Genomic DNA, 12,058 nt, shown 5'->3' on the forward strand with positions numbered 1-12,058 from the left:
GGACACGGGACCCCGCCCGCGGGGCCGGGCGCGCCCCCGCTGCCCCTCCGGCACCGGGGGCTCCGCCGTACCGGGGGCTCCGCGGGGCGGGCGCGCTCCCCGCCGCGAGGGGCCCCGCCAGACACCGGCACCCCGTTCCAGGGCCGCTCGCTGCCCACCCCGGTTAGCCGCGGGAGCGGGCGCACGCAGCCCGTGCAGCGGGAGGTGCTTCTCACCGCCCGCCGGTGACGCCGCGGTGCACCGGTGCGTGCCTCGGGTGCCGGCCCCGGGGAGGCCGCGGGCCCTGCCGCAGCCCAGCCCTTCGGCTGCTCGTGGGCCGCGCCGTCCCCGGCTGCCGGTGGTTTGCGCTCGAGGTAACTCCTAGGAAAAGAACGAGCGTTCGCTGGGCATTCCCGCTGTCTGGTTTACCTCACCCTTCTCAGAACACTTGTACGGGCAAAGCGAAGGGGAACAGCAACAGTGGTAAAGCAGCGGGAGCTCGCAGTGTTTATTGTGCTGAAGGCACAGACGCTGCATGAGCAGGCTGCGGCCTCGGTCAAGCCCTGTTGCGTATGTCGCTGTAACAAAGTTTGTTCATCAGCACAGACTGTAACCCGAATGTATGGTGAGAGCCAATTAGGGCGAGCGGGTGGGTGGGATATGCAAAGCAATGAGATAATTTGAATCATTGCGTTAGATGGTGACTGCAGTTCGCCAGCTGTTTGAGCTCTAGTAGGACATGTGACAAAAATGTAGAAGAGGAATTTCGAGGGGAGGCAAGGACAACACTTTGGCTTTCCAGTAATAATAGTGTGTCATTTGTGGCACTTTCGCTGTGTGCACAGAGATACTGTGGGCAGGGTACATACAGTAAAAAGTTAAACAGTTATTGGCTAGCATGCACAAAAGGAACAGCGAGGCTTTAGTGGGCTGCTGGGCTAAGCGTTCATCTGCTCCCTCCCCCTGCTAACACACCAGGCAGCCATGCAGATGTCCCTTACGAGGGGAAGGGTCAGCTTCTGCTGCTCAGAGTTGCTGAGTTGCTATATTCTGACTCCCTATTTTTTCTTTTTTTTTGAACTTACACCTTTTGATGTTTGCATTTTAATTCCTGAGTACTTGTGCTGCTGATGGTCTGTATCTCAAAAATGTTACCCACTCTGCAGCTCCACCTTTTTTATCTTGGCGTGACTTTACTGTGCAGCTTCTTAGAACATAGCAGCTACTTCAGAAGTCAGAGCTGAGGTCATGCAGCTGCACTGTATTCAGCATGGGTCTTGGATCCACACCACCAGCTGAAGCCATGGGAAAAGGGCAGGGGAAGGTTACAGGGAGAGTGTTTTTCTTCAGAAGGAAGGCATTTAAAAAAGTCTGCAGGTGACACGAGCTTTTAGGTGGCAATGTAAAGGCAGTGCAGAATATTTAATGATAAACTATGTGGGATGGATTCTAAAGGGCTTGAAAAGTGAAAACCCAAAGTCAGTTTCTAACAGAACTGGTCGTGGTAGCCAGGAATACAGAGAGAAAGTGTGGGGAAATGAAAAAAATCACCTTGTATGAAAATGGTGTGAATAGGTGCTGGTGGAAGCATGCAGCACTTGTCTGGATGGAGCTGACAGGAAGAAGCGTAGCTAGTTGGTAGTGTGAAGTTGATGGATTGGGTGTTATTTTAACTGGACATATAGAAATTAAATGCAGTTATGCATGAAGTGTTAAAATTGTAGTTCAAATGTTACTCTTTTATATCATTGCTAAAGCATGTGCAATGGGAGAGGTAGTACTTGGCTGTTTTCGCATTAGGAAGCTGCTTTTTCTCATTTTTCGAGTGGTAAAAAAATAGGTCAGAAATGGTGTAACTTTAGATTGTACTATGTAGAAGCACATAGACTGCTCTCAGTGGGATGGAAGGAATTTCTAGTAAGAATATGTATACTGTGGCTGTGCTGGGGGTTGTTGCTTTGTCCTGCAGAAAAAGTAGGATCTCTGGGTTTTTTGTCATCAGCATGCCTTCAGAATGTTTCTCATTACGTACTGCCCGAAGGCACCTGGAAATTCTGCAGCATGGATCCAAAGCTTGTATGCTGTGTTACTGTTTCCCTTGGCTTGAGCACCTTACAGTTGTAGAGCAAAGCACAGTTGGAGCAGTTTTTATTCCACTGGACAATATACAAATGAAGCTGTAAACAATGGATGGAATATAAAAGCAGTGTGGATGTACTTGCACAATCTGTAACTGCCAATGCAAGAGTTTGTGGAGAATAAACTGTAAAAGGGCTTATGGCAGAAATTTGGCCATGATGGTTTCTAAAGCTTTGACAAAAGCCCTATGTGTTCTTGCTCTCTTTGTTTTCAGTAGTGGTCTGCTGGGCTGCTGATGGGTGTTCCTGGGGGTTTTAACAGAGGAGCTGGAACTGGGTCCAGGGACTCTCTGTGCACTGAGATTCACAAGTTCTTGTGCTGGGTGCAGGTTGTCTGTTGCTTCCAGTGATGGATGGGTGCTGGGACCTGTGTTGTAACTGCCTGTTGTTCAGGTCCAGTGTTTACTCTGCAGATTCATCACATGCATTAAGTGCAAGTTTTTCCTGGTACTTCACTGAAGAATTTAATGAGTGCTTAGCTAGTAGCACATTGCTTTAGAAGCTGTGAGTTAACTTTTAGACTTTAGGGGGTTTATCTCCCCCTCTTGCATGATGGAAGCAGTTTTTGAACAAATTTCCTTTAATCCTGAGTGGTGTACCTGCAGAGCACCTTGAAAGGCAAAGCGTGACCACACTGAATCCCAAGTGCATACACTCAGGGAGGGAGGAGGCTTTGAAATGTTTGAACAGGCGAGTCCAATCTTAGTAGCTCTGGCAAGTCCAGGGACTTTGGATTCTAAAAGCAAAAATATCTTAGTTCTTATTCAGAGTCTTTATAAAATTGATTGAGGTTCAGGGCTTTGACATTAACAAACTAATACATATTGCATCATTTGCACAGACTTTTCCAGGTAGTGAATAAATGGATTGCCAAGTCAGTCGTATGTGAAAATACAATTTTGCATCTGTATTCTTTTTGTCTAGCCAAGAAGCATTGCAGCATATTATGTGAGGGGTCCACACTGGAAAAAATACACTTATTCATGTTTGGTTGCATGTAGGGGGTTGCGTATGTGCGTTTATAATCTTGAAAACGTTCAGGTTTGTTAGCCAAGGCAATTGAATGCAAAGTGTTGTGCTTGATGGGCTGCATGCACGATTACACAAGTTACAAGTTTTGGATCCTGATGTCATTACGGTGTAGATGTGCATTAGTGTTATCCTCTTGACAGTATTTTTGCTGTTACAAGTTGGTCTATGGAATACTAATAAGTCTGCACAGGAGCTCAGTGACAATGTGGAGCATTGTGTAGCAGTTCTCAGTGTGCACAAGTCTGAGTAAATCTCAGACTCAAAATACCAGGTTCATTTTCCCTGTAGCTACTCTAACAAAAAGCTAACAGAGCTGTGTTCATTGGAATGTCATATGTTTGGTTGGAATCTCTGTTACGAGTTCTGGAGTGAAACAGAAAGGAGGTGCATAGTTGGATGTGCTCATCTCTTCCTGACTGGATCAGCTGATTCTGGGGTTGATGAGAGATAAAGCAAGAGTCTGCCCTGAACTTGTGTCTGCCATGGCTTTTATCTTCCTGCCTTTGAACTGCCAAGTCTCGTGCTCTGAAAAGTTTTCTTTTAGTTCCAGATGAAGCATCTTGGATCTTCTGCTGCACAACAAAGAATTTGTTGTTCTAAAAAATCCCCATGTGTGTGCTTCTCGTGGCCCTGAGGGGCAGTTCTCCTGTGCAGTTGGTGAATACAGCAGGATTCACTTAGCAGCATGTGTTAATGGGAATGACCTATTGACAGAATAAATTATCCATTTGAACCTAAAATGTGGAAAATGCACCCATGCCTTTTAAATGTGGTGTTTAAAAGAAAAATTGTTAATTATCATCAGGGTTGTTGTTTTCATAAGCTGTCTGGGCATCATGATAATTTGACACATCTGCAACTTATTTTAAAATATGTTTTGTGCATTTAACTGTTGTTTTCTGCAGTTGTGTAGAAGGTCTCCATTAGCAAAATGCAGTTTTCTGTTTGTCTTTATGACATCTAGAAAATGTAATTGCATAAAGTGAAAAGAAAAAACCATTTGTATGACCTGATCATCATAGGTTATGAAACAAACACAGCCTAATAAAGCGTTGGCATGAGAGGCATGGTTTACGTTTCTCTCTTTGCTCCTCCATATGCTCATTTGTAGAATAGCAAATTATAAACACGAACATTATTTAATCCTTGCCTCTAGCAGTTGTCTTTGCATGTGCTCTGTGCAGCTTTGGTTGAGAGAATGTGAATCCTAAGACCCATTTTGACAGAGACTAGAATTTTCACATGGTCATGTGATCCTTCTTGTGCTCACCCTTTGTATCTTGATGTATTTAGATTTTTCTGTCTTTCTGGAAATGTAGGAGAAGGGTTAAAATACAGCTCTGAAAATCCAGGGACTAAGCAGAGCTTATTGATCCCCTCCCATTCACGTACACATTTGATGTGAGAACGCTGACCTAGAAGCCCTGGGAGTTAGTTTATTAGTTTTGACATTGGGGATTCGTTAGCTCTAATTCAATTAGAAGCACACTGATGAATATGTTTGTATGCTGGGGCTGGCAGCTGTTTTAGGTCCAGAAACTTACAATTCTAGAAGGAAAATTGTTTTGTGCAGTCTTACCCAAGATTTGTATTCCTAGGCTAAAACTGACATCACTCTTGGTTTGGTTTTTAATAGATTTCTCAGTGTTTCCAGTTGTTTCTAATTAGAATAATGTCTTATTTCCCTCGACAGTTTAAAAACAATGCAAAGTCTGTAAAAGAGAAGCTATCAAGATGATTGAATAATGTTTTCTTTTTTGTTTGTTAGTTGGAAACCTTCTTCCATCTTAGTTTGATGCATAGACCTACTAGGCTATGGGAATAATTTTGGTCTTTACAGAAGGTTATGGTGCAGTCGTTGCTAAGCTTTCTTCTGTCAGGGTGTCTCAGAGCTCTTTCCATTCTCACCCCAGCCCATAACCAGCCAGCTGGTTCCCTTTCTAGTGGGAAGACAACACCTCTCTGCCTATGTAAATGTTAGCTTTTCATGTGTGAGATCTGCTGCTCTCTGTCCTACCCTTTCCCATCCCGAGAAAGCTCCTTCTCTTTGCACCTGGGGCAGGGTCTTTTGCAGCAGAATTGTTTTTTTCCAGGCCTGAAAATGTTTTCCTGCCACTCAGAACCAAGATTTATGGCTAAAGGAATGGATGTTTGAATAACTGACTCTGGAAGCCTGAGAGTCCTAGTTGAGAACGTAGTTGTAAGTCAGCTAAAAATTGTCTGCAGTGGAAAGAATGTAGGGGAGATCTGGGACTGGTATTCAGTAGTTGATGGAACTTGCTCTTTGAGGGAAAGACAGATCTAAACCTGTGGGAGGGGGTTCAGGCACTCTGGGATTGAGGCTACATCCAAAGCTATCTCCACGGCTGCCAGCTCAGAAGGCTCTGGGGTCCTAGATTCGCACGGTGAACTTAGCTCTCCGTGCCTAATTTATCATGGCTGAGTGTAGCTACCACAAGAGCCTGCCCATGCTTTTCTGGAGCATGATTTAAGTCAAGCCTTTCTGTGTGAGATGCTGTTGCCATGTGTGTAATTACCTTTGGAGGTATGGGAGAAAGTCTAGGAGCTCAGGGGTATGAGGAGGGATGGCATTCCCTTTCTGCTAAGTACTTCTGACATGCTGCAGTGATGGAGGCGGTTAGAACAGTGCTAAAGCTGTGATGGTTGCCAGGAAAATCTGTGATTGCAGATAAATGTGTATTTGTGAGATCAGAATAGTGCTGCACTTGGTAGCATCACGCATGAGGTTGAGAATGTGTGGCAGGTTGTGTGTTCTGACTCAGCCCCTGGAGTGGTTTGTCTCTCACAGAAGGCTCAGGACCACATTACTTTGTGTAATGGCTCATTTTGTAATAAAGATACTCCTTTGTTTTTAGTAGTAAGACACCAATTAATGATAGTAAAACTTCTTTGTGTTTTTAGAAAACCCTTTGCTGTAAAATGGAGCATTAAATTAATTTGGTTTAAAAAAAATATCTGTAAAGCTTGTCCTCTGTCTTGCATCCTCCTCCCAAAACTGAACCACATGGGATGCTTTTGAGGCTGAGGTTCTTCTCTGGCTTGATTTGCAGAGCAACTGGCCCAGATAAGAATGCCAAGGGTGGCAAAGTGCTTTATGGAGGCTTTCCTTGTGTTGGATCCACCTCAGAGTACAAAAAGCAGAATTTAAAGAGCTTTGGTAGGCAGCAAATTAAATAGATAAGAGAATACTTCCAAATAGTTTCAGGAGCTTCTTGTCACCAGATGCCTTTGAGGCTTGACCAGCATCAAAAAAGACTGGGTACCTATTTGATATCAAGTATCACAATTCCTCCAGTGAGATTAAAAAATACATACTTTTCTAGATGTAAACTGCATTGGTCTAGATAATGAATCAGTTCTAATAGAGAAGAATTAAAATTTATCCATAAGGAGCGTATTCTGCTTATGCCTGTGTGTGGACTTCTGCATGTCTTTGAAATGTGATATAGAACTAGATGGGTCCTTTGATCTGATTTATTATCTGATATAGTTATAAATGCCCCTACTTACAGCTTGTGAGAGACTGTTAGTGTTTCAGTGCACTGAAAAAAATCTTTCATGGTTGAGGCAGGCCAGATATGCCTTGAAGAAAAGTTCAAATTTTGTGAGCTTTTTTGTCTGTTCTTATCTTCAGGGTATACAGCATGGCCCAAACAGAGAAGAAAGGTGGGCTGCTCCGGAAATCTTCAGCCTCCAAGAAGCCATTGAAAGAGAAAGTGGTGTTGATGTATGATGAAATTTTCACGGTAAGGGGTTGAGCATCTCTTTTTCTAAAGTGTTGTGTTAAATGTTCTTGGTTTAGTTTATGCTGAAGGTTCTCTCCCAGTGGATTTCTTTCCTCAAGGTAAGGCCTGCACAGTGTAGGCCCATGCTCCAGGCTCTCCTACTGCTGTGCAGAAGTCTGTATTCTGCTCTCTTCCAAAATGTCGCTGTCTCCTGTGGCCTACCAGAACCATACCATCCATGGGAAGTCATGCTTTCCCAGTATTTCTCAAGTAACAATTCAGAAAATAAACAGAGGCATCCCAATTGAGAGCTGCATCTCTTGGTCCTTTTTTTTTTTTTGAAATCTCTGTAGCCAGAATTCTGCACTTTGAGACCTCTTGGTCATCTGGCAGGTGATGCTGACTCTGAGCTACCCATGATTAAATATAAATTCTGCCTGAATGATTTCTTTGCCCTCATGCCTGTTTCTTTTCCTTACAGACAGAGGACCCCAGTAAATGCAACCCTAGGTTTTGGGAGGAGCTATTTCTCATGAAGGTAACAAAATGTGAACATCCTGTTGCTGTACTGCCTATGAAGTGGCAGACAGTCAGTGCAAGGACTTCTGTTTCTAAGGTGCTGGTGATGGTATAATGTGCATGAACTGCTTCTTCAACTGACAGGTCAACCTGGAGTATCTAGAAGGCAAGCTGGAGGCTCTGGATGGGGAAGAATTAATGAAGATAAAAGATAACATCAACTGCTTGTTTCAGCACTGCATCCAGGCCCTGGGTGAGGAGCACCCAATCAGAGTGGTGAATGCATTGCAGGTACCACGCTGGGAGACAGGGAATGCTGTCCTTCCTCTTCTGAGGTGGCCATGTATTTGTTGCTGGTATCAAACACCTTATGCTCGTTTCTTCGTTACTGAGAAGTGATGTCTGCAGAGCAGTGGCTACTTGTTGTCTGTGGAGGTTCCAAACATTCATAGTCTCTTTACTCTTGGCACAGCAATAGATGGTCTCAGAATTCAGGAGGATCTGATGATGGAGGATGAAGTGGATGGCAGTGAGGAAACAAAGCGGCTTGGTCACATTGCAGGCTGTCAGTTTGAGGGTCTCAAAAGTCCTTAGGCTGTGTAGCTTTGTGTTTTACTTTCACCTCTTCTCCCTTATTTCAGCTGCCTTTTTCAATTTCCATATGGGTCAGAAAAGAAATAAAGCTCTGGAGAAGTTAGAGTGAAATTTACACAGGAAATTGCCTCAGCTGGACACTTCCTAATTGGAAGCTGTGAAGAATTATCTCTCAGACTTTGTAGCCATTTTTATGCAGGTTGTTCCTTACCAAAGCTCTGCTGTTCCATATCTTGTGTGGGAGACTCCCCTCAGTCTTGATATTTGATGTTACTAGTTCACAAGATGATTCTCACAGTTTGGTGAATGCATTTGTTTTAGGAGTATGCAGAATGCATTTCAGCTTTAGGAGTACAGCATATGAAATTCAGGTTTGAAGAAATCATCTTTAGGAGACTTTGGACCAGCGGTGAGCTGGGAAAAGTTGATTTAAAACAGAATATTTACATCTCTGATGCACAATCTTGCATTGTTTTATTGTTATTATTGGAATTAGTTTGGAAAGGTGCTACTAAAATTGTAGTTATAGCTACATAGACAGCTGAGACCAGCTCCAAATTCTTAAACTTGTATCCAGACTCTTGGAAGAACTTAAGGCAGGTCAAAAGAATCCTGCTGTGTGCATGTAAATAGGAACCAGGTAACACATCCTGAGCTCAAACTGGGAGAGTTCCCTTAATCAGACTATTTTAATGTGGAAAGTGATCATGAAGCCAAAACTTACTTAAGCAATCCTTTTTTTGATTGCATGGTGACCAAAGGTTTATTTAGCCCAATATCTGTTTCTGACAGTAACCAAAAAAAGGATGTCTACCTTACCTTTTTGCTTTTGCGTGGTTCTAGAGGTCTGTTTTGTCTCCAGCTTTACCTGTGAAACTAATTATCTCTCACTGGTGAATTTAAGCTGGAATCTAAAACTGCAGTGGTTGTATTCCTGCTCATTCCCTTCCTCACAGTCACCCCAGACGTTTCTGTCTCTTAGGACAAATGAATAATTTGCTGCCCATAAATTTTCCAGAGAGTCTGCTGGAAGCATAGTATGCTGATACCTGTGTATCTTGAAGAACTTGGAATGAAGCAGTAATTAAGCTGCCTGATAGACTTGGACACTTTTTTTGAGGGGAGATTGGTTCTTCTTGTTGACAAAGACAGTTTATTGGTCCAAATTGGTATAGCAATGTGGTAACCAAACAGAAATTTGTGCTCAAACAAGAAAAATATGGACAAATATATTCATCTCCAGTTTGTACCTGTTTTCAGCATCCAAGATCCCTTTTAGAAATTACAGAGCTGGAGGAGAGGTCAGACAAAATGTATGGCTTCCAGGCTGGTGGTATTAATTTCAGTATCTGCCAGTGCTAGGAGGGGATCATGCAGTGGGCTTTGCTATTGAGTTGGAGGTGTTGCTTTACATTTCACCGTCTGGTTTTTTCCCTTTGCAGACTTTGTGTGCATTAATTCGGGGTGTCCATCAGAAGAACAAATCCACTTCTGGATTTGACATCATCAACATGCTTGTGGGTTTTGACAAGGCAGAGCTATGTATGAAGGTGAGGCCTTGGCAGTGTAGAGAAGCAGTTTGCACAGCAGCTGTGTTGCAAGGGCAGTGAGTGTAAATGGGTGTGTGCCCCCAGGCAGCAGCTTTTGGGGGAGATATTTGAGCCACTTAGTAAAAATAGCTGTCCTGGAGTTCTGTACCTGCCAGTAGCACAGACGTTTGGGGTCCCTGGGTTGGTTAGTAATATAACAGCACATTCTTTTTCTTTAGTTCCACACTGTGTAGTCACTGTTGTTGAGAAACCTTAAAGCCAGAAAAGGCTCTCACAGGCGACCACAACTTAGTATTGAACCTCACATCTTTCTCTTTATCTGAGAGTCATACCCTCTGTTCTCACACTGAGTCAGCACATGTACTGTTTTAAACTTACTTGATGCTCTTCACTGTAAAGATGTTGAGTCTGGGAAATGACAATGTAACCAGTGATAAAGCTGAATTCTTGTTGTATCTTTCATCTTTCTACAAGAGTAGCAATTTTTCTTCTCTATACAAACTGTAGTATATTTGGGGAAAACATTAAGTAGTAGTTTACCTATCAGATTTTTAATTAAAACTTATATATGTGTTGTTAATTGGAGGTATGCTACTGCATCTAGAGAAAACTCATGGAAAATGATAATGATGTTCTACCAGTAGTCACTAAGCTGTAGTTAACACAAATAGTGTTGAGAAGCAATAGTATGAATATGGCCTGTGTAGCAGTAGTAATGGCTCAGTTATTGATTCTAGAATAACATGGTTTTATATTGATGCTCTGCTACTTGAATCTTCCAGAAAGCTTTATATAAAAAAGATTTCAAGTAATTTAAAATACTACTTTTAAATAACGTGACTGTTGTTCTTTAGAATCTGATGGAGAGCTTGGACTCCCTCCTCTGTGCAGAAGGTTCTGAAAGCCTGAAAAGCTTGTGTCTGAAGCTACTTCTCTGCTTGGTGACGGTAAGTAATTAACGGCTGTGCAATAACTTAAGGGCTTACATGAGCCACATCTGAGGGATGGAACTGTTTCAAAACTTGAGCAGAATGCTGCAGTGTGAAGCTTAAGAAGGAGAAAGAAATGGTGAATGAGAACAAGCGTCAGTCCAGAATATGCATGATGGCTGTAACCATGATGCCAACGCAGACTAGCAGACACTTTTCATCCTGTTAGATAGTGCCAAATGGGGCTAAAGGGCAGAGGCAGGAGGAAGTATCAGTTGGATTCACAGGTGTGGGTTTTTTTAAGAAAAAAGTTACTTAAGAAGTCTCAGATAAATTGAAAGGAATGGTTGAGGGTTGAGGAAAGACAGAAAGTGTGGAGTAGACTAGAGTGGTGTGGATGTGAAGAATGAGGAAGTTGTAATAAATTGACTCTTACCAGCTTTTGGAAATGGTCAACTGTGAATTACTTTGACTGTGATAAGAGATAATTGAGAGTGGTGAGAGTGGATAATTGATCATTGCCCTGCTCATGATGGGAAGGTTCTCAGTGGAGCATATATGCCCTGTTTTTCATTCTCTGCCTGCTGTGTAGAGCCTGCAACAGCTGATGGCTGTTGTCATTCATGCAGCTGTGTAAAATACCAACGTGTGGAGGAATGGGGGAGCTCTGAGTCCGTGGGTAGTGCTTCTTGGCAGAGAGAGGCCCGGGAGGCAGGACAGATTTCTTTTACTTCATGTGTAGCTCTGTTGCTAGTCACACCTTGACTTGCTAAGTGTGAGATTCTGAATAAATGTGTCCATCTGGAAGCAAAACTCTTCTGTTCCCAATATGTGCCAGAGGCTACAGTGTTGGTGGAGGTTTCGGATGAGATTTTAAAACTTGTGTTTGTACTCAGGTGACAGATAACATTAGCCAGAACACCATCCTGGAGTATGTGATGATTAACAGCATATTTGAAGCTATTTTACAGGTAAGGGTTCTTGCTTTTACTGTGGGGGCTCTTCCATGGTGAAAACTTTCAGTAATGTGTTTGCTTTTCCAGCTTTTTCAGTGCGATGTAGTTCACTGGCACTGGCTTCCATTCATAGCTCAGTCGTACATACATTTTATATGTTCTCTCCCCTTTACTCTAGTTTTCTGTTTTTAGTCACTACTGACTATTTAAAGTATTTTCACTTGAAATATTTCTGCACAGTTAGAATCTGAACAGATTTCTGGGCTAATTTCACACAGAATTTCTTTACAGGAGAAACTGTTTTTCAAAAGGTAGTGTGGATATATTTTTTTCTGCTCTTGGATAAATTATACTTTTTTCAGTGGAACTGAACCTTGGAGAAACCCAGAATGCTTGCACAGTTTATGATGAGATACTATACAATGCTGTTGTGAAATATATTTGCCCTTTATGCCCTGAAAGCCTATGTGTATCCTTTCTGTGATAAATGAGATTCTCTGTGTGCTGAATGTCCTTGAGACACTGACACTCCCTTTACCCTAAATATCCTCTTTCAGACAGGACATAATTTGCTCTTATACATACATTTCATGGCTATGCTCTGAGTCACTGCAA

The 12,058-nt window shown here is 42.8% G+C and overlaps 1 protein-coding gene across 4 annotated transcripts in view; it reads left to right on the forward strand.

Moving 5' to 3' along the window:
* ARMH3 (armadillo like helical domain containing 3) overlaps nucleotides 1–12,058 on the forward strand; it is a 124,696-nt gene that overhangs the window by 149 nt on the left and 112,489 nt on the right. For 2 of the 4 annotated variants that reach the window (XM_068197853.1, XM_068197856.1), the window contains 6 exons: nucleotides 6,805–6,916; nucleotides 7,377–7,433; nucleotides 7,559–7,705; nucleotides 9,451–9,558; nucleotides 10,413–10,505; nucleotides 11,384–11,458. In XM_068197853.1, the coding sequence (XP_068053954.1) occupies nucleotides 6,815–6,916; nucleotides 7,377–7,433; nucleotides 7,559–7,705; nucleotides 9,451–9,558; nucleotides 10,413–10,505; nucleotides 11,384–11,458 (582 nt within the window). In that variant the 5' untranslated portion in view covers nucleotides 6,805–6,814. Of the gene's footprint in view, nucleotides 1–51; nucleotides 163–494; nucleotides 605–6,804; nucleotides 6,917–7,376; nucleotides 7,434–7,558; nucleotides 7,706–9,450; nucleotides 9,559–10,412; nucleotides 10,506–11,383; nucleotides 11,459–12,058 lie in introns of those variants that run through there. The other 2 variants (XM_068197855.1, XM_068197854.1) reach the window with 2 other exon arrangements.

Source organism: Anomalospiza imberbis, chromosome 8 (assembly GCF_031753505.1).
Source record: "Anomalospiza imberbis isolate Cuckoo-Finch-1a 21T00152 chromosome 8, ASM3175350v1, whole genome shotgun sequence".
NCBI classification, from domain to species: Eukaryota; Metazoa; Chordata; class Aves; order Passeriformes; family Viduidae; genus Anomalospiza; species Anomalospiza imberbis.